This window comes from Berghia stephanieae, chromosome 11 (assembly GCF_034508935.2).
Source record: "Berghia stephanieae isolate SIO BIC M18660-M18661 chromosome 11, UCSD_Bste_1.3, whole genome shotgun sequence".
Lineage (NCBI taxonomy): Eukaryota > Metazoa > Mollusca > Gastropoda > Nudibranchia > Aeolidiidae > Berghia > Berghia stephanieae.
Window position 1 is genome coordinate 33,944,029 of NC_088370.1, and position 22,121 is coordinate 33,966,149.

The 22,121-nt window shown below is 37.6% G+C and overlaps 1 protein-coding gene across 8 annotated transcripts; it reads right to left on the minus strand.

Moving 5' to 3' along the window:
• Positions 1-1,110: 1,110 nt before the first annotated feature.
• On the minus strand, positions 1,111-19,375 carry LOC144956700 (alpha-tocopherol transfer protein-like). Of its 8 annotated transcripts, XM_078887363.1 has the most exons (9): positions 18,951-18,966; positions 16,992-17,009; positions 13,084-13,233; positions 11,486-11,719; positions 7,892-7,968; positions 5,148-5,264; positions 3,885-3,995; positions 3,413-3,514; positions 1,111-1,703 (listed from the first exon to the last, which is right to left on the minus strand). In XM_078887363.1, the coding sequence occupies exons 2-9, from the start codon at positions 17,002-17,004 to the stop codon at positions 1,542-1,544; spliced, it is 966 nt and encodes a 321-aa protein (XP_078743489.1). In that variant the 5' UTR covers positions 17,005-17,009; positions 18,951-18,966; the 3' UTR covers positions 1,111-1,541. The 8 variants fall into 8 exon arrangements, with proteins under 8 accessions (XP_078743489.1, XP_078743486.1, XP_078743487.1 ...); XM_078887360.1 differs by lacking the exons at positions 16,992-17,009; positions 18,951-18,966 and adding an exon at positions 19,216-19,375; XM_078887361.1 differs by lacking the exons at positions 16,992-17,009; positions 18,951-18,966 and adding an exon at positions 19,151-19,338.
• Between the last annotated feature and the right edge of the window lie 2,746 nt (positions 19,376-22,121).

The following is a 22,121-nucleotide window of genomic DNA, read 5'->3' on the forward strand; positions in this document are numbered from 1 at the left end:
ACCTAAAAGTCTCATCCGGACACAAGCACAGGTCCACACTAAGAGGAATACACTCAAATGTTTACAAATCATATGTTTAAAATTAATAATAACATTACATAAGACAGAGATGATTAACAAGGAAAAATATATTATCTCCCAAAACTATAACTATACATTCGACTGTTTCCCTCCCAGCCAAGGACTCCGGCCTGGGTCAGGACAAAACTAAATAATCTCATTCCAAGACAAAGACAGAAAGCAATTGGAAAACAAATATAGGGGGATAGAAGAGACTGCAAGTACCTCTCTGCCCACTATGGGAGGCCAGGAACCCCACCCAGTGTGCATATTTTGATATTGACTAAAAGTCCCATGCAGACACAAGCAAAGGATCCCGCTCTGAGGGTATACACTTAGAGGTATAATAATAATAATAATAATAATAATAATAATAATAATAATAATAATAATAATCACAACAACAACAACAACAACAACAACAACAACAACAACAACAACAACAACAACAACAACAACAACAACAACAACAATAATAATAATAAATAATAATAATAATAATAATAATAATAATAATAATGAATTGCCCTTATATAAAGCTTATTCCCGTTTATTGAAGGGCTCTACGTGCTTTTCAATAAAATCTCGAAAGAAAAAGAAACAAAAAATAAATATTAGCGACATGTCTATATATACAATGCAAGTAAATATATATATATATATATATATATATATATATATATATATATATATATATATATAATAAAAATACAATGAAAAATATATCGCAAGTAACAGTGATATAAATAGATACATTGAAATTGTCTTATAAGTTGAAATATTAGTTGTGATTGTTTAAAACCAATAAACATACAAGGGCTATTAAAAATATAAAATTATGTCACAACATTTCAGGATTTCTAATGTTCAGATCTTATATTTAATATTTGTTAAAAAGGTACGTTTTTAACTAAGGTCAGGCTATGAGTTTATGAAGGCTACGGTCAGGCTATGAGTTTATGAAGGCTACGGTCAGGCTATGAGTTTATGAAGGCTACGGTCAGGCTATGAGTTTATGAAGGCTCAGGTCAGGCTATGAGTTTATGAAGGCTAAGGTCAGGCTATGAATTTATGAAGGCTACGGTCAGGCTATGAATTTATGAAGACTAAGGTCAGGCTATGAATTTATGAAGACTAAGGTCAGGCTATGAATTTATGAAGACTAAGGTCAGGCCATGAATTTATGAAGACTAAGGTCAGGCTATGAATTTATGAAGACTAAGGTCAGGCTATGAATTTATGAAGGCTACGGTCAGGCTATGAATTTATGAAGACTAAGGTCAGGCTATGAATTTATGAAGGCTACAGTCAGGCTATGAGTTAATGAAGGCTACGGTCAGGCTATGAGTTTATGAAGGCTAAGGTCAGGTCATGAGTTTATGAAGGTTACGTGCAGGCTATGAATTTATGAAAGCTAAGGTCAGGCTATGAGTTTGAGAAGGTTATGATCAAGTTCAATCTGGTGATAATAGGGAATGTTTTCACGAAATGTCCAACTTTTTATAGGCACCCCCTAGTCCGTGGAGGTCAGCATCCTCGTGTTTGACCTCACTCTTCTCGTCGGCCACGCCCATTTCAAGGAATCCATATTTGTTGTCTTCTTCGAAGTAATGCTCGGAGTTGAGGAGGGATTCTTTCCACTCCTGAAACAAATTAAATCAAGACAAGGGGAGATAATGCATGAGTTCAGATTTAAGTTGTGGTTTGGAATGACATTCGCTTTTGGCACTGCACGTCCGTGGTTTGAGCCCTGCCTTTGTGTGACATATATTCATTTATTCATTTATTCATTTATTTTACATATTTATTTATTTATTATTGTTAATATTAATAATAATAATAATAATAATAATAATAATAATAATAATAATAATAATAATAATAATAATAATAATAATAATAATAATAATATCATTATCATTATTTTCATTATTATATTATTATTTATTATATTATTATTATTATTATTATTATTATTATTATTATTATTATTATTATTATTAAGGTATAAAATCATTTCCGAAAACTTCATCTATACATTTGACTGTTTCCCCTCCCAGTCAATGACTGCTACAAGGGAAAGGACAAAACCAAGTTAATCTCTTTCCAAGACAAGGACAGAAAACAAGTTGTAAAACAGATATTATTGGGTATAGAAATCACAGAAGTAACCTCTTGCCCATCATAGGAAGCCAAAAGACCCTTGCCCTGTAAAAACACCTTACTATTTAGATGATTATTACAGTGATTGTAAATGAAAATACGGCCTTACCACTTCCATATTACTCTTCACCCTTTCCTTATACCAGCCATTTTTAGAATTTTCCCCAAAATTTCAGATCCACCTAACACAAAAATATTGTTTTCTTACTCAAACAGAAAAGCAACAAATACATTTTATACATAATATTGACCAGCAAAATGAACTCTACACGACAGTGTCACGATTTTATAGCTATAATAAAACATGTGTCTTTAAATTGTGTGATTTACAAAAGAAATCTGAATGATAAAAGTGCTGATTGGATCGTAACGAATGGGACGATTTTCCTATGGTTGGTAAGGAGATGGATAACGTTAACAAATGCATATTCCAGATTGGAGTCTATTAGATAAATAAATAAATAAATTTAGCTTTTATATAACGCAATATCCACTAAATGTCTTCAAAGAGCTTTACAAAGGGCCCCTGGCCAACAGCAACACGTAACATGTGAATGAGACATGACGCCTGTTAGGCGATATTATATTGTTTTCCGACAGAGACAACGCTGTTAACGGCCAGATTCTCATTTTATCCACGAGTACGGTGAGAGAATGTGATTAAAGAGCCTTTTCCAAGGACTCAACTATGCGCAGAGCGAGGCTCGAACCCAGGATCTTCCGATCCGAAAGCATGTGCCATACCACAAGACCACATAGTAGATAAATTCGGTGCCATCCTAATAGATACTTATAATTTTGAAGAAAAAAGAGCTACGTTATATCAGTCAGAACACGGTAGTACAAATTTAATGAGATGAAAGATCCTACCACCAGCTCCTATCCCCCCCCCCCCCCCCCCCCCCCCCCCCCCCCAAATCACTTGAGCTTTTGTATATAACGGGATATCCGTTAAACGTGCTCAAATCGCTTTATATGAGGTCCTTAGCCAACTGCAACACCTACTATATAGGATGAGACAATACGCCTGTTAGGCGATATTTTCATTTTGGGGGACATAGACAACGCGTTTAACAGCCAGGTACTCGTTCTACACCTGAGTACGGTGTGAGAATGTGAGTAAAGAGCTTTTTCCCAAGGACTCAACTACGCGCACTCGGGACTCGAACCCAGGACCACGTCGCCTTACCTTGTTACTGTAGGGCTCCACTTCTCCTCCAATATCCGTGGGGAGGATTGCCCTGTCCACGGATGAATAAAACTTGTCCCAATTGCCGTAGTTGAAGTGGACCTGGGTGGAGAAAATAACACGGAATTAATTATTGGTTGTTTGTTTGTCTGTTTGTTTGTTTTTTTTTAAATATTACCACACTTGCGACACTGTTTCAATTTCAAAGTGATACTAAGCTCAAATGACTTTTCCATAACCAAAATTTCTCATCATTATTGGTGCAAGTGCGATGAATACATGATTTCACATTAACTAACGCATGATTTTATAGCAATGAATGCATGCTTTCGTGGAGGAAACATCATGATTTCATAGGGGAATAAAGCATGATTTCACAATGGAAAAAACCGCAAAATTACACAGGAAAAAAACTCTTGATTTCACAGTAACAAACTCATGATTTTATCAACTCGATCAATGCTTTATTTACCCTTTCTGCGATTTTCTTATTCAAGAAAAGTTTGAAGATTTTGAAGACATCGTCAAAGAATCTTGGAGCGTCTAGGTAGTCGACTCGTTTCATGCGTAGAGGGATGATGTTCTAGGGAATTGGAGAGGGTCGGAGATGGTGGTGGAAAGGGTGGGAGGAGAAAGTAAATAATACCTTTTATTAGAAAGACATGAATATATTATGCTTCATGCAGTCTAAAAGGGGTACAGTTGCTAATAAATACATAGATATGAATATCAATAGAGCGAACTTACATTGACTCATCATGCTCAATGCGCTTAACAATATTTCATTTATTCCCCCAGCAAGACATATTTAACAACGTTTTATTTTCATCCAATTCAACTCGGAGTGTAGCCATGTATTCACGACCAAAACTGGAGTCTATCCTAGAACTTAACGCCAACTAAGCGCACTCGGGACTCGAACCCAGGACCTTTCGGTCTGAAGGCGAGTGCCATGCCACTAAACGCATAACCTTACAATGTTACGGTAGGGTTCCACTTTTCCTCCAAAATCCGTGGGGAGGATTGCCCGGTCCACGGATGTATAAAGCTTGTCCCAATTATCGCTGTTGAATGCATGCTCTCGTGGGGGGAAATAATTATGATTTCATAGGGAAAAAATCATGATTTCATAGGGAAAATATCATGATTTCATGTAGAGAAAAAAACGCAAAATTACACAGGAACAAACTCATGCTAGAGTTGTGATATCATTTCACCAAACTGATCACTGATTACCTTTAACATGGCTTGAACTTTGTCACAAAATGAACAAAGTACATTCAAGCCACCGACGCAAAAATATTTGAGTATTTTATCCTAAAATATAGCACCATTTATAATATATTATACCATGTCCTTGCATGAAAATACTCACATCTGTGCGCCAGATCAGGCATTCCATCAACACAAAACTAATTGAAACCTATTACGTTTAGAATCTGATTTAATTCATTTAGTTAGTGAGAACTAATCACCCAAGTGGCGGTCTAAAAACATTAACATAAGCTGTATGACGTCAACGTCATTCCATTCACACTATAGATAGTATGCGCTTGGCTAAGAAGCTCACAAAATTGTCATCTGGAAGTATAACGGACCAACACACAAAACTCTGTGTGACCATGAACTTTTATCGTCTAGATAATGCAGTTAAGTGAGAATTACTCATAAACGTGGATAGCAAAAAAAAACAATAACAAAGACCCGAGTGATGTCAACTTCATTCTATCCATACCTGAATCATTCTGACGGTGAACTTGGCCACATGCGGGGTCCACGTACAGGCTTGATGCCATGTCAGCTTCCTCATGTCCAGGACATAGTGTATCCCATGGACCTGAGTCTCTTCTTCCTGAGAGAATAGCAATCTATTATGTGCGGTTTTAATAAAATGAGTCTAATTTTCAAAAACCACAATATCTGAATGACAACCAAGCATAGAGTTTCGAAGGCCTACGTATGGTCAGTATTATTATATGGCTGTGAAAGCTGGACAATTACAGAAGACATTAGAAAGAAACTGGAGGCAGCAGAAATGTGGTTTCTTAGAAGGATGTTAAGAATCGCGTGGACAGAGAAGAAAACTAATGAAGAAGTATTAGAGCAAGCTGAAACTAAAAGGTTATTAATTCGTACAATAAGAAAAAGACAAATGCAATTTTATGGCACCTAAATCGACATAAATGTATTGAACATCTTGCTCTCACAGGAAAGATAGAAGGCAAAAAGAGTAAAGGTAGACCAAGAAAAACATATTTGAATAGTTTGAACAGCTGGCTGACAATGAAAGAGAAAAGTAATATTAGTTTTCTGAGGTTATCTGATCAGAGAGATGAATTGCGTACCATGATCACCGATGTCTGGCACAGACTTGGAAGAAGAAGATGATGATGATGTGCGGTTATAAAACGTGGAAGCTTGACAAAGAATGTACGAGGAGGTTAGAGGCATTTGAGATGTGGATGTATATAAGAATGTTGAGTGAGGCTATCATGGACAGACAGGTATACGAACGAGGAAGTGTTGGAGAAGGTGAGAAAGGGAAGAATATTGATCGATACCATCAGAAAGAGGTAGTTACAGTTTCTGGGACATGTGTTTTATGTTTGTTTTTAAGGGTTTTACGGCGCTTGCAACGTATTAAGGTCATATCAGCGCCAGTAAAAAGGAAGAAAATGGGATAGTGAAAAGTTCTAGTATTACAATTAAAGCATCCAAGAGAGAATAAGACAAAAGGGGAATTGGGAACAAATAGGAAACAGATGTAGATTCCAAGAGCACACTATCAAAGTACATAGTTTGAAATCACCTAAAAGTCTCATCTAGACACAAGCACAGGTCCCCACTAAGAGGAATACACCCAAATGTTTTACAAATCATATATCATATAAATAGAACATAAGGCATAACAGAGAAATTATTTACAAGAAAGAAAATATAATCTCCCAAAACTAACTATACATTTGACTGTTTCTCTCTCAGCCCAGGCAGGGCATCTGGCCAGGACCAGAACAAAATCAAGTAATCTCATTCCAAGGCAAAGAAAGAAAGCAAGTTGGAAAACAGATATATGGGGGGTAGAAGAAGCAGTAAGCACCTCCCTACCCACTATGAGAAGTCAGTGTGCGGTTGTGAAACGTGAACGCTTGACATAGTGTACGAGGAGGTTAGAGGCATTTGAGATGTGGGTGTATAGAAGAATGTTGAGGCTATCATGGACAGAACGAGGAAGTGTTGGAGAAGGTGAGAAAGGGAAGAATATTGATAGATACCATCAGAAAGAGGCAGTTACGGTTTCTGGGACATGTGTGGAGAAGAGACGGAATAGAAAAGTTGGTAACATCTGGGATGATCGAAGGAAACAGAGCTAAAGGAAGACAAAGAATGACATATCTAAATAACCTAAGAATGGCCAAATGTGATTTAAAAAGCAACACAGATTTCATGCGCACCGCAGAGGATCGTGATTCGTGGAGACAGCTGACCGACAACGTGCTCAAGAGCACAAGCCAGAAGAACCCCACCCAGAATGGAGGACAAATGACCCCACCCAGATATAATGTATGTGTTTGACCGTAGCCTTCGTTAACCTATAGCCTGACAATGACCAAATTATTATGGCACAAAAAGAAGGTGACGATCACCAAAATAGACTGTTTGTTTGATTGTTGCTTTAGGTCTCTTCCAACACAAATGAGGTTATATGAGAGACCGCTGAAACAAAAAAAAACAAGCAATATAACAAAAATAGTACAAATGTAAATCAAAATCATAACCTAAAGATATCATAAGCTTAATTATAAATAACCAAGAACAAACAGGCAGAAGATTTACAGAAAAAAAATATCCCCTGTCAAAAATACAATCACAAACCAAAGAAGCAGGATAGGCTAGTAAAGAGAAGAAGAAACGACATCACTATCGGATCGTACACCCATGCGAACATCATAGGTATATGATTCAAGGGTGATGCTCCATCCAACCACCCGCAAAATAAACTGTAAACTGAGGTTTTGTTAGTAGTGCGAAAGCAAACAAAAGCAAACAAATGGTCCTTATGATTGTCCTATTGAATACAGCTTACTGTTTACTTTCTTTTGGTGTTCGTCGTCTTGTGTTGTGACGTAAATAGAGCATTTATATAGCGCCATATCCACTAAACATGCTCAAAGCGCTTTACAAGGGGTCCCTGTCCAACAGCAACACGTAACATGTAGAACGAGACATGACGAATGGTTGGCGATAAATTACAATTTTTTTTCCGACAAAGACAACGCTGTTGACGGTCAAGTACTCATTTTACACCTGAGTACGACGAGAATATGAGTGAAGAGCCTTTTCCAAGGACTCAACTATGTATCAAGCGAGGCTCGAGCCCAGGACCTTCCGATCCGAAAGCGAGTGTCATGACCAGAAGACCACACACAGCCGAACGTAAGAGCCAGGCTATGAGTTTACAAAAGTTACGGCTTGACTCACTTCTTTCAGATTCATCAGGATCACGGAAAATAGTTTGAGTAATTCTGTGATGGAAAAGCGATCCACATCCCAGTTTTCTGTTGGAGTTCAATAAGAATATAGTTTATAATAGTGGTGGTGGTTGTGGTGGTGGTGATGATGATGATGATGATGATGATGATGATGATGATGATGATGATGATGATGATGGCAATGACGGTGATAGTAGTAGTAGTAGTAGTAGTAGTAGTAGTAGTAGTAGTAGTAGTAGTAGTAGTAGTAGTAGTAGTAGTAGTAGTAGTAGTAGTAGTAGTAGTATAAAGAGAGAGAGAGAGACAGAGAGAGAGAGAAAGAGAGAGAAAGATAGAGAGAGAGAGAGAGGGAGAGAGAGAGAGAGAGAGGGAGAGAGAGAGAGAGCGAGAGAGAGAGAGAGAGAGAGAGAGAGAGAGAGAGAGAAAATAATGTACTCTTTGATACAGTGAGTCAAATTAAAAATTTTAAAGCAAATATTCCATTGTTACTACCATGTTTACAATGACCTCTGCCAAGATGTGTGACCCACGATGTCAATACGGTATTATGTCAGGGTGAATCAGATGCCCAATGAAGGTTTTAATGTTAAAATGATTTGAAAGTAATAGTTATTTCTTACTTTAAGAATCTACATACTTATCCAGACCTGCCTATAATACGAACAATTCGTAGAACTGCGAAAAATTGGCTACAATTTCATAACTTCATGAACATCTCTAAGTCATTTTAACTTATTGAAAATGAAAGTTGATGGTCAGACTACATAATTTTAAGGATTTTGAAGTGTTATAAAATCCTTTTGAGGGTAAATTGTTAACTATAGCGACATAGGTTTAAGAGATGTAGATTCCAAGAACTTTTTGACACATTTTTTAAATAAAAAAATTAATCTCTGTAATTTTTATTAGTATTATGTGTAGTGTTTTTAAAAGTTTACAATGTAAAACCATACAAAAAAAATTTTTTATTCTCTATTGTCTTCTGGCACTTTTCTACTCACTTCATATCTTGTTGTTACCAACATTAGTGCCTGCTCCACTCACTTTTCTGAATTAAAAATTCACCCCATACACCGGAGCATACTCAATGTCTCAATCGTTTCTATGTTATATGTTTGTGATGAGAATATTGGCTATTAAGCTTAACTGCTGGTCAAAATTACTTCGCGATGGTGGTGAACGAATCGGCGATCTCAAGAAGTGGGTGAGAGAGGGATCTAGAAATGACTTTGGGTTTGAAACGAATATTTTTGTGTTCGTGGATAGCTCACACGGTAGAGCCACGCTCTCACCTGCCAGGCGGAGTTGTCGTACCCATAAGGTCGCAGGTTCAAACCCCACCAACGCCGCGGAAAAAAAAAAAAATTTTTATTCTCTATTGTCTTCTGGCACTTTTCTACTCACTTCATATCTTGTTGTTACCAACATTAGTGCCTGCTCCACTCACTTTTCTGAATTAAAAATTCACCCCATACACCGGAGCATACTCAATGTCTCAATCGTTTCTATGTTATATGTTTGTGATGAGAATATTGGCTATTAAGCTTAACTGCTGGTCAAAATTACTTCGCGATGGTGGTGAACGAATCGGCGATCTCAAGAAGTGGGTGAGAGAGGGATCTAGAAATGACTTTGGGTTTGAAACGAATATTTTTGTGTTCGTGGATAGCTCACACGGTAGAGCCACGCTCTCACCTGCCAGGCGGAGTTGTCGTACCAATAAGGTCGCAGGTTCAAACCCCACCACCGCCGCGGAAAAAAAAAAAATTTTTTTATTCTCTATTGTCTTCTGGCACTTTTCTACTCACTTCATATCTTGTTGTTACCAACATTAGTGCCTGTTCCACTCACTTTTCTGAATTAAAAATTCACCCCATACACCGGAGCATACTCAATGTCTCAATCGTTTCTATGTTATATGTTTGTGATGAGAATATTGGCTATTAAGCTTAACGGCTGGTCAAAATTACTTCGCGATGGTGGTGAACGAATCGGCGATCTCAAGAAGTGGGTGAGAGAGGGATCTAGAAATGACTTTGGGTTTGAAACGAATATTTTTGTGTTCGTGGATAGCTCACACGGTAGAGCCACGCTCTCACCTGCCAGGCGGAGTTGTCGTACCAATAAGGTCGCAGGTTCAAACCCCACCACCGCCGCGGAAAAAAAAATTTTTTATTCTCTATTGTCTTCTGGCACTTTTCTACTCACTTCATATCTTGTTGTTACCAACATTAGTGCCTGCTCCACTCACTTTTCTGAATTAAAAATTCACCCCATACACCGGAGCATACTCAATGTCTCAATCGTTTCTATGTTATATGTTTGTAATGAGAATATTGGCTATTAAGCTTAACTGCTGGTCAAAATTACTTCGCGATGGTGGTGAACGAATCGGCGATCTCAAGAAGTGGGTGAGAGAGGGATCTAGAAATGACTTTGGGTTTGAAACGAATATTTTTGTGTTCGTGGATAGCTACACGGTAGAGCCACGCTCTCACCTGCCAGGCGGAGTTGTCGTACCAATAAGGTCGCAGGTTCAAACCCCACCACCGCCGCGGGAAAAAAAAAAATTTATTCTCTATTGTCTTCTGGCACTTTTCTACTCACTTCATATCTTGTTGTTACCAACATTAGTGCCTGCTCCACTCACTTTTCTGAATTAAAAATTCACCCCATACACCGGAGCATACTCAATGTCTCAATCGTTTCTATGTTATATGTTTGTGATGAGAATATTGGCTATTAAGCTTAACTGCTGGTCAAAATTACTTCGCGATGGTGGTGAACGAATCGGCGGTCTCAAGAAGTGGGTGAGAGAGGGATCTAGAAATGACTTTGGGTTTGAAACGAATATTTTTGTGTTCGTGGATAGCTCACACGGTAGAGCCACGCTCTCACCTGCCAGGCGGAGTTGTCGTACCAATAAGGTCGCAGGTTCAAACCCCACCACCGCCGCGGGAAAAAAAAAAAAAAAAATTTATTCTCTATTGTCTTCTGGCACTTTTCTACTCACTTCATATCTTGTTGTTACCAACATTAGTGCCTGCTCCACTCACTTTTCTGAATTAAAAATTCACCCCATACACCGGAGCATACTCAATGTCTCAATCGTTTCTATGTTATGTGTTTGTGATGAGAATATTGGCTATTAAGCTTAACTGCTGGTCAAAATTACTTCGCGATGGTGGTGAACGAATCGGCGGTCTCAAGAAGTGGGTGAGAGAGGGATCTAGAAATGACTTTGGGTTTGAAACGAATATTTTTGTGTTCGTGGATAGCTCACACGGTAGAGCCACGCTCTCACCTGCCAGGCGGAGTTGTCGTACCAATAAGGTCGCAGGTTCAAACCCCACCACCGCCGCGGAAAAAAAAAAAATTTTTATTCTCTATTGTCTTCTGGCACTTTTCTACTCACTTCATATCTTGTTAAAACCATACAAACTGCGGAGTGATCCTCGATCCTCTTTATCTCAAAAATAAAATATGAATTTTTAGATTTTCAAGTTGGCAGGTCTGATTTTGATAAAAACTTTAAACTTAAAATAGAAGATGTTTTCTTTTTTTTTTAATTTCTCTTTTTTACCTGCTCGAAACAAGAAAATCCTGCATCCCTGCTTGTCTCTGCCTCTGAGGACTTCACACATGTTGGTGTCCAACGGCTGTCGGATCCGAGACGGTTTGAGGTCGTCAAAGATGTAACCGTGTTCCCTTTTCCATCCGTAGTAACTCTGGATGTGTTGGAACGTTCTCTCTTGCTCGAACTTCTTGACGCGCAGGAACGGAAGCAGGAAGTTGACGTCAGTGCGGGGTTTTAGACCTGAATTTAATTTTTTTTTTTAAAGAAAGAAAGAAAATATGTAACCCATCGCCTTTATGTTTTTGTTTGTTTTTAATGGTTTTTACGGCGCTTGCAACACATTAAGGTCATATCAGCGCCAGTAAAAAGGAAGAAAATGGGATAGTAAAAAGCTATAGAATTACAATTAAAGTACCCAAGAAAAAGTAAGATAAATGAGAATTGGTTCAAATAGGGAACAGATGTAGATTCCAAGAGCACACTATCAGTGTACTTAGTTTAAGATCACCAAAAGTCTCATCCAGACACAAGCACACGTCCCCACTAAGACTCAAATGTTTACAAATCATATATAATACATAGCAAAAACATAATACAATGCACAATAGAGAGATGATTTACAAGGGAAAAAATATCATCCCCAAAACTAACTATACATTTGACTGTTTCCCTCCCTGCCAGGGTATCCGGCCAGGACAAAACCAAGTAATCTCATTCCAAGACAATGACAGAAAGTATGTTGGAAAATAGGCATAGGGGGATAGAAGACACAGTATGTACCTCCCTGTCCACTATGGGAGGTCAGGAACCCCACCCAGAACCCATCGTGTTTAAACGGTGTTATGTAGGGATGGATTTGACCCTAAGTGCACTTATCTGCAGGTCTGATAACCAAATTGTTATGAGCAAAGTGTTGCAAAGGAAATACTCTCAAATCAACGCAAAATGTTGTCCATTACGACAATGTAAAATCAAGCTCGTAATAGGATTCAACAGTCTGATGTCACGTCCGCCTAGAGCAACCAGCAGCTTGGTTCTAAACAAATATAAAATTGGTACTTTTTATCCTTCATGCTGGCTAGAAATTTTTCGCATGCCATGTGATCAAAATGTATATAAGTCAAAGCATGATCAGTTTTTTAATGTTTTTCTCCTCTGGATACACTTTTATCCTCGTCGGAGAAGTATTACATAAGGGCGTCCGCCGTTGTTCCGAAGTTAGTGTGTTGAGAACATTGGCTATTAAGCTTAACTGCTGGGTAAATACTTCGCGTTGGTTGTGTGTGTGTTGGACCTGCGGTCTCCAGTAGTCGGTGATAGAAGGCTCTAGTAATGAATGACCTGAGTTCGAAACGAATTTTTTGGTTCGTGGATAGCTCATACGGTAGAGTCACGCTCTAACCGGCCAGGCGGAGTTGTCGTGCTAATAAGGTCGCGGGTTCAAACCCCATCACCGCCGCGAAAAAATCTTTATTCTCTATTGTCTTCTGGCACTTTTCCACTCACTTCCATCTCTTGTTGTTACTGTAAGCATGCCACGCCACGGGCTGCCCCCCCCCCCCCCCCAACCCACCTAAGTATAAGACTACAAAAAGATGACTTACCAGGCACGTCCATGACCCTTGACCTCAGGCATTTGACCTCGTAGATTCTTGTATCCGGTGTCTCATTCAATTCCTTCATGGCTTTGGCCAAAGTCTCCTGACTCAGAGAACACTTGTAGGCCTTGTCTTCGGTTTTGAACATCTTGTCCGCTGATGGACAGGTGGATAATAACAAAATATTATTAACAGTATGGCACTCGAAAAGTATAGATAGAACGAAGTTGACTCGGGTCTTTGTTATTGTTTTTATCCATCCACGCATACTATCTATAGGTACTTCCGGATGGCAATGTTGTCAGTTTCATAGCCAAGCGCATACTATCTATACCTCTACAACTTTACAAGATTTTATGCTCCTGCCTCTGTGTATGCGCGCGTGTGTGTGTGTGTGTGTGTGTGTCTGTGAGTGTGTCTGTGTAGGGGTGTGTGGAGGTGTACGTGTGAGTAAGATAGATTATGTTTGGGTTTTTGAAACTGTTATGAAACGTCATCTTCAGTTAGATATTTATATCATTTATCATTTTGATGTTTATATGTTATAATTTTATAAATGTATTTTTGTCTATCCATGTAATGTATCTTTTATTTCAAACATTGAAAACCAAATGACAAATTGCGATCTTTTTGTTTGTTTGTTTGTTTGTTTGTTTGGACAACAAAGATTATATATTATTATTATATTATCCCACCCATCGCGTGGAAAAACCCTATAATTTCTTAGTAATGTGTTTGATTGTTTTTAAGGGTCTTACGGCGTTTGCAACACATTTAGGTTATATCAGCGCCAGTCAAAAAGGAAGAAAAGTACTTTACTAGCGCCCTATCCAAAAGTTAGCAAGCAATTCTTATTGTCATTTTCGAGCTATAGAAACCGGAGACAACTCCGGTTCCATATAATGAACCTTTTACTAAAATTGTTTTCAAGACATGTTATTTGATTTGGCGTAACCTATTGTAGTTTCTCAACATACCGAGGTCCCAAATTTATAATACGCTTCAACAGTCATAACGTCACTTCCTTCGTAATGACGCATGGTAACTTAGTAACTGGCTCTAAACTAACGGAACAATGGCGGACGCCCTTAAGAAATATTTCTCCGACGGGCATTAAAGCGTATTCAGAGGAGAAGCCATTATAAATCTGATCATGTTTTGACTTTTAAACATTCTGATCACAAGACATATGAAAAGTTCTAGCCAGCATGAAAAATAAAAAGTACCGATTTTCTTTGTTTAGAACCACTATGGCCGCCGTTGCTGGACGACGTGACATCAGACTATTGAATCCAATTGTAACCGTTTTTTAACTATTACATTAACCCTTTCCTTACCAGCCATTTTCAGAATTTTCCGCAAAATTTCACACATTTAACAATAATGGAAGATGAAGGGAGATTATAATATTGTGTCATGGGAATTCTAATGTAACAAATGTATATCTTATTAAAACGATGTTTTATTTAATTTAGTGAGCTTCTCATAAGATGAGATTTTAATTTCTTTTTAAAAGATGACTGGGAATCCACAACCCCGCTCCTAACACTGAATGGTAAAGAATTCCAGACAGCGGGAGCAGCATGAATAAATGCACGATCAGCATAGGTCTTAGATCATTTTTTTAGGAACGCATAATCGTGAATGAGAGTTGGATCTTAAAGAGCGTGAGGGAGTGTAAACATTTATCAAATCTGATATATGGGCAGGAGAAGTTTCATAAATGTGGTTATAGCATATTACAGCAATTTTATATGTAATCCTAAATCTAACAGGGAGCCAATTTAAAGTCCAAAACAAAGGTGTGACATGGTCACGTTTTTTTTCCTTTTCAAAACTAATTTTGCTGCTTGATTTTAAATGTGCTGCAGTTTGCTGAGGACATTATTTTGAATAGAATACATGAGCATGTTACAGTAATCAAGTCTAGAAAACATCAAGGAAGAAATGAGGGTTTGAACAGGTTTTTGATCTAAATAATTAGTCAATTGTGAAATTCTTCTGAGCTCGGCGTATAAAGTCTTACATAAATTATTGATATGGCCATGCATGGAAAGGGTCGAGTCAAAGTAAACACCCAGATTTCTAGCTCTGTCAGTAAAATGGACATTTTCGTTTTCAATTGTAATAAAAATTTTATACCGGTAACTTTTTATTAATTTTTTAGGATCACACAAAAGAACTTCCGTTTTTTCTTCGTTCATTTTGAGCCTGTTTATTGTTATCCAGTTTTTCACATCTTCTATACAAATTTCCAGGTTTTTAATTAACGAATCTAATTCAAACGGATAGACAGAGCTATACACCTGGGTGTCGTCAGCGTACATAAATGGTAGCTGACCTCATGTTTTCTTATTATTCCTCTCAATGGTTGTGTATAGAGAGTATAAAGGAGCGGACCTAAAACGGAACCTTGGGGTACTCAATAATTTAAAGTTTGTGGGTTAGATTTGATGTCTATCCGGATTGATTGTGTACGCCTGTCAATGTAAGACTTAAACCATTCTAAGGCGTTACCTGATACTCCAAATGTCTTCGACAAACGTGTAATTAATATGAAGTGATCTATGGTGTCAAAGGCTGCGCTAAGACCTAACAGCGCTAAGATGGAGAATTTTCCAGCATCAGCAGCACGAAGAAGATCATTATTAATTTTAAGTGGGCAGTTTCGGTATTGTGGTCTTGCCTGTAGGCAGATTGATAAGTTTCGTAGAGATTATATCTAAGTAAATATTTTTAACCACTTTTTCAAGTATTTTAGAGAGAAAGGGCAAATTGGAAACGGGACGAACATTTTTCAGCTCTTCTGGAGATAGATTTCCTTTTTTAGCAAGGGGGTAACAATTTTATGCTTAAAAGAATGTGGTACAATCCCTGTAGACAGAGATTCGTTTCTGATTTAAGTTATAAAGGGCAAAAGGATATCAATATGAGAAATGAGTAACGATGTTGGTTTTGGGTCAAGAATCCATGTCTTTGGAGGTGAGGATTTGATTATTTCTTTGACTTCATCCTCTGTAACAGGAGTGAATGAAGAAAACAAGGCATCGCCTTCGCATGTCTAAAAGTCAAGTGTTTCGTATGAATTGCTATCTAGTTTCTTTCTAATTGAAGCTACCTTTTCCCGAAAGAAATTTCCGAATAGTTCAGGAATATCTCCCGCTAGAACCGACGTAGTAGGATATGTGGATTTAGAATTTGTAGTAGACTTTCCAGACAATGAGTTGCTGATGGAAAATAACGCCTTTGAAGTGCGACAATACTTGATCAAAGTGTTGTACTAAGGCGACTTTGCTTCTTTGATCTTATGTTTTATGTTTTTGTTGTGATTTTGATAAATTTCTTTGTCAACTGTCAGGAGTGATTTTCGCCATTGTCTTTCAGCACAATGGCGCTCGGCTTTTATTTTTTTAAATATCGTTGCAGATTTTCTACTTGTCACGATGCGCGTCTTAATGGGGACAAGATTGTTATTAAAAGGGCTGTCTAAAATCAACAGATAGCTGAGTGACTTCTATTTCGTTCCTTCTATATCTTCTTTTTTTTTGGGGGGGGGGGGGTATTTTTCTTTCTATTTGCTTTTAAATAGGATTCAATAGCCAGATGTCACGTCGCCCAGCAACCAGCAGTTTGGTTCTAAATAAAGAAAATCGGTACTTTTTATTCTCCATGCTGGCTCGAACCTTTTTCACGTGTCATGTGATCAGAATGTATAACAGTCAAAACATGATCAGATTTATAATGTTTTTTCTTCTCTGGATACACTTTTATGCTCGTTGGAGAAGTATTTCATAAGGTCAAAGGGGGGGGGGGTGTTGAGAGTCTCCCCCGACAATAAATATAAATCCATTCGGCGTGCTGTGAAACTACGGAAGTCCTTCCACTTCTCGTTTATTTATCTATCAAAAACTTACCCAATTCAATCATCCTTGCTTCTTCCCATAGAATGAGAATTAAAATAACAATATTATGTCAACAACTCACAATTTTCCAAAGAAAACAATAATGATTATATAATATTATAAGCCATGACATTTGATGGACGATCGTGGGTCTTCCCTGAATGGCGCCTGTATAGATAGTTCGAAGATGACGTCACTCAGGCCTTTGTTATTGTTTTTGCCATCCGCGTTTGTGAGTTGTTCTCACTAAACTGTATTAACCAGACTATAAAAGTTCATGGTTACACAGAGTTTGTGTGTTGGTCCGTTATACTTCCGGATGGCAATGTTGTGAACTCCTTGGCCAAGCGCATTCTATCTATAGATAGTAGCGCTTGGCTAAGAAGCTCATAACATTGCCATCCGGAAGTATAACAGACCAACACACAAAACTTTATGTAATCATTTACTTTTATAGTCTGGTTCATACAGTTAAGTGAGAAGTACTCATAAGCGTGGATGGCAAAAAAAAAAACAATAACAAAGACGTCAACTTCGTTCTATCTATAAGGAAGATCTTCCTCCGATCTTTTCTACAAGTCAAAACTTGGTTTGGTCTTCATTTGATCAAAGGCAACTTGTAACAAAAAACACATCCATCCAATCGAATACAATCTAGAATTGTCACTCAATTCTATCATGTGAACACAATAGGTATCGTGTAGTGTGTTGTTTGAGTGCTTATAGATAGTATGCGCTTGGCTAAGAAGCTCATAATATTGCCATCCGGAAGTAGAACCTACCAACACACAAAACTCTACCATGTAACCATTAACTTTTATAGTCTGGTTCATACAGTTTAATGAGAAGTACTCATAAACGTGGCTGGCAAAAATACAATAACAAAGACCTGAGTGACGTCAACTTCGTTCTATCTATAAGGAAGATCTTCCTCCGATCTTTTCTACAAGTCAAAACTTGGTTTGGTCTTCTTTTGATCAAAGGCAACTTGTAACAAAAAACACATCCATCCAATCGAATATAATCTAGAATTGTCACTCAATTCCCTCATGTGAACACACTAGGTATCGTGTAGTGTGTTGTTTGAGTGCTTTTATATGTGTTCCCATTGATGCTTTGCTTATAGGTGATTGACTCACAACATCCGCCATCGGATATAGATAGTTCGAAGATGACGTCACTCATGTCTTTGTAATTGCTTTTTGCCATCCATGTTTATGAGTAATTCTCACTGAGCTGAATTAACCAGACTATAAACGTTCAAAGTTACACACAGTTTTGTGTGTTGGTCCGTTATACTTCCGGATGGCAATGTTATGAGCTTCTTAGCCAAGCGCATACTATCTATAATTTAGTGAGAACTAATCGCCAAAATGGCTGTCAAAAACAAAAACAAAGAGCCGAGGGACGTCAATTTATAGATAGTATGCGCTTGGCTAAGAAGCTCATAATATTGCCACCCGGAAAAATAACGGACCAACACACAAAACTGTGTGTATCCATGAACGTTTATAGTCAGGTTAATACAATTCAGTGAGCATTACTCATAAACGCGGATGGCAAAAAACAATAACAAAGACCTGAGTGACGTCATCTTTGAACTATCTATAGATAGTATGCAGATGACGTCACTCAGGCCTTTGTTATGTTTTTGCCACCCGCGTTTGTGAGTTGTTCTCACTAAACTGTATTAACCAGACTATAAAAGTTCATGGTTACACAGAGTTTGTGTGTTGGTCCGTTATACTTCCGGATGGCAATGTTGTGAACTCCTTGGCCAAGCGCATTCTATCTATAGTTGGAACGAAATGAACGTCTCACAGCTTTTTGTTATTGATTTTAGCCAGTGATTTTTATGAGTAGTTCTCACTAAATTTTACCCATCATACGAGAAACGGTCATGGTTACACCCAGTTGTGTGTGTGTGTTGGCACGCTATATCCGGCTGGCGGAATGTTGTGAGTAATTTACCTAAGCTCTAGAGCATTGGTCTCATTGCAAAATGTGCTCAAAGTGAACCACATAGTGTTCACATTTTTAGAAGTACCTAACATAACAATTATACCAACAAAGGAAACTAATGCACTTAATAGTGGATCGACAACTATCCTTTTTCGGACACATAGTAAGGAAAGATAGGAATGAATACCTGGCAAGTTGTGGAAAAATACCTGGTAAACGCGCCCGGGGGAGACAAAGAAAAACACTCATAGACCAACTGAAGGGCTTCACCAACCTAACAATCCAAGAGCTGTTTGAAAAAGCAAGAGACAGGGAGGAATGGAGAGAGATAATTCATGCAGTATCCGAAGCCTGGACCAGGCATGGAACCTAAAAGAAGAAGAACATAACAATTGGTAATTTTGATCAGCTTGACACATGGGTATGTTGATAACTTGCATAAACAAAGCAGCGTGTTTACATTTGTTATAAGAAAAATCCAATCGTTGAACAGCAACAAATCCTATTATTAATAAATGACTTGGTTGGACGAAAACATGAATAAAGATCGCCCCCATTATAATTTACATGTAATATTATTTTCAATCCCCATACCCGTGATACAATGTTACACCCATATTGTCTTACTCTGCAAAAACCCATATTTAAAAATTTGGCCAGAAAACTCGTCCTTCAAATATCGATCGATTTAAATGACCCTCATCTTGGCAAAAACTCTCAAACCTGGGACTTCGCGAAGTCCCAGGTTTGAGAGTTTTTGCCAAGATGAAGGTCATTTAAATCGATCGATATTTGAAGGACGAGTTTTCTGGCCAAATTTTTAAATATGGGTTTTTCCAGAGCACGGTAGAATAAAAGTTAGTGCTAATCCAACCTTGTTTCATTTCTTCTTACTACAGTAGTATCCGCTTAAGAGTTTGCTTCTTGAGAGTGAAATTACACAGGGTTATGGGGCGCTGTTGATTATTTATAAATAAAACAAAACAAAACAAAACAAAAAGAAAGAAAATTTTAAGGTGTCAGCGTTGTGAGTTTCTTAGCCAAGCGCATACTATCTACATATTCGAGAAGTATTTTCAATGTTATACAAGAGTAACAGGTAATTTCATGCAGAGAGGGATATTTCGAGGAAGTTTGATAAGCGGGGGGCCACTTTGCACTATAAATATGCACTGTTCGGTAACACACGCAATACACACAGACACACACACACACACACACACACACACACACACACACACACACTGCTGTACATGACAGAAAGTATAATATTTCAAGCGTATAGATAGTTCGAAGATGACGTCATCCGCGTTTATGAGTAGTGCTCACTGAACTGTATTAACCCGACTATAAACGTTCATGGATACACACAGTTTTGTGTGTTGGTCCGTTATATTTCCGGATGGCAATGTTATGAGCTTCTTAGCCAAGCGCATTCTATCTATATATCAGAGGAGTATTTTCCATGTTATACAAGAGTAACAGGTTATTTCATGCAAAGAGGGATATTTCGAGGTGTGTTGATAGGCGGTGGCCACTGTGCACTATAAATATGCACTGTTCAGTAACACACACAAACACACACAGACACACACACACACAAACACACACACACACACACACACACACACACACACAAATTGCTGTACATGACAGAAAGTATAATATTTCAAGCGTATAGGTGGCAATGAGCTCATATGTTGACGGATATAAATTCATTTTATAAACATAACTTTTTTATAGCATGTCTTTTTTTTAATATTTCAAATGCGTTTCAGTAAAATTCTCACCACATCCGTCTGCCATGCCAACTGTACCAACACACAAACATATTATGTGACCTTAAACGTTTATAGATAGAATGAAGATGACGTCACTCAGGTCTTTGTTATTGTTTTTTTTTTTAATCCATCCACGTTTACGAGCAATACGCTTCAATAGTCGTAACGTCACTTCCCTCGTAATGACGCATGGTAACTTAGTAACACTGGCTCTAAACTATCGGAACAATGGCGGATGCCCATATGAAATATTTCTCCGACAAGCATAAAAGCGTATCCAGAGGGGAAAAAAACATTAAAAATATGATCTTGCTTTGCTTTGAATTTTACACATTCGGATCAAAAGGCATATGAAAACTTCTAGCCAGCATGAAAAATAAGAAGTACTGATTTTCTTTGTTTAGAACCACGATTGCCGCCGTTGCTGGGAGACGTGATATCAGACTATTGAATCAAATTCTCAATAAATTGTATTAACCAGACTAAAAAGTTCACCTAGTTTTGTGTTTTGGTCCGTTATAGTTCCGGATGGCATTATTGTGAGCTTCTTAGCCAAGCGCATACTATCTTTAGTCTGATTGATAGAATCCGGATGTCGAAAGTCAAAAACAAGGATAACAGGGAGTCAAACTTCATTCAATGCTATGCGTTTAGTTGAAAAACTCACAACATCCACCAGCCGAAGTGATGTGTAACCTTATGCGTGTGTAATCTAACATGATTGATATAATTTAGTGAGAACTAATAAAATTGGCTGTCTAAAAAAAAACAATAACAAAGAGCTGAGTGACGTCAAGTTCGTTCCATCTATACAAATATAAATTCTGTCGTACTCTGAGAAAAAAAGTTCTAAAATTTGGGCCAAAATTGAGTCCTTCAAATATCGATTGATTAAAATGACCCTCCTTTTTCCATTTAAAATAAACAAACTCTCAAACCAGGGACTATTTAAACCATTTTAGAATATTTTCGCACATTTTATTGGTGTGAAATTATGTGTCAAAGACAGATGGTGTTAATGAAAAATAATCTTTTCATGCGCATGAATACAAATCCAACGTTTTTAGTTTTGGGTCAAATTGTAATTCAAGCAGAAGTAGAAAGATACAAATTTTGGTGAATAAAAGTACTAATACCATGCCATTTGGTTACAAAATATTTAACAATCTTACTTGGAGGGGTAGAATAAACGTATTCTTTGATTTCTTTGTATTTATTAAACTCGTTTTATTTTCATCGTGCAAAAACACATACTCGCAAGCTCGTTGTGGTATTGGGCAAGATAAAAATAACTCGTTTAATAAATACAAAGAAATGAATGAAAGAATCGTATAATATAACACCTCTTTTGTCGCCTCTAATAGGAATAAATAGGTCAAGCTAAAAATACATTTATGAC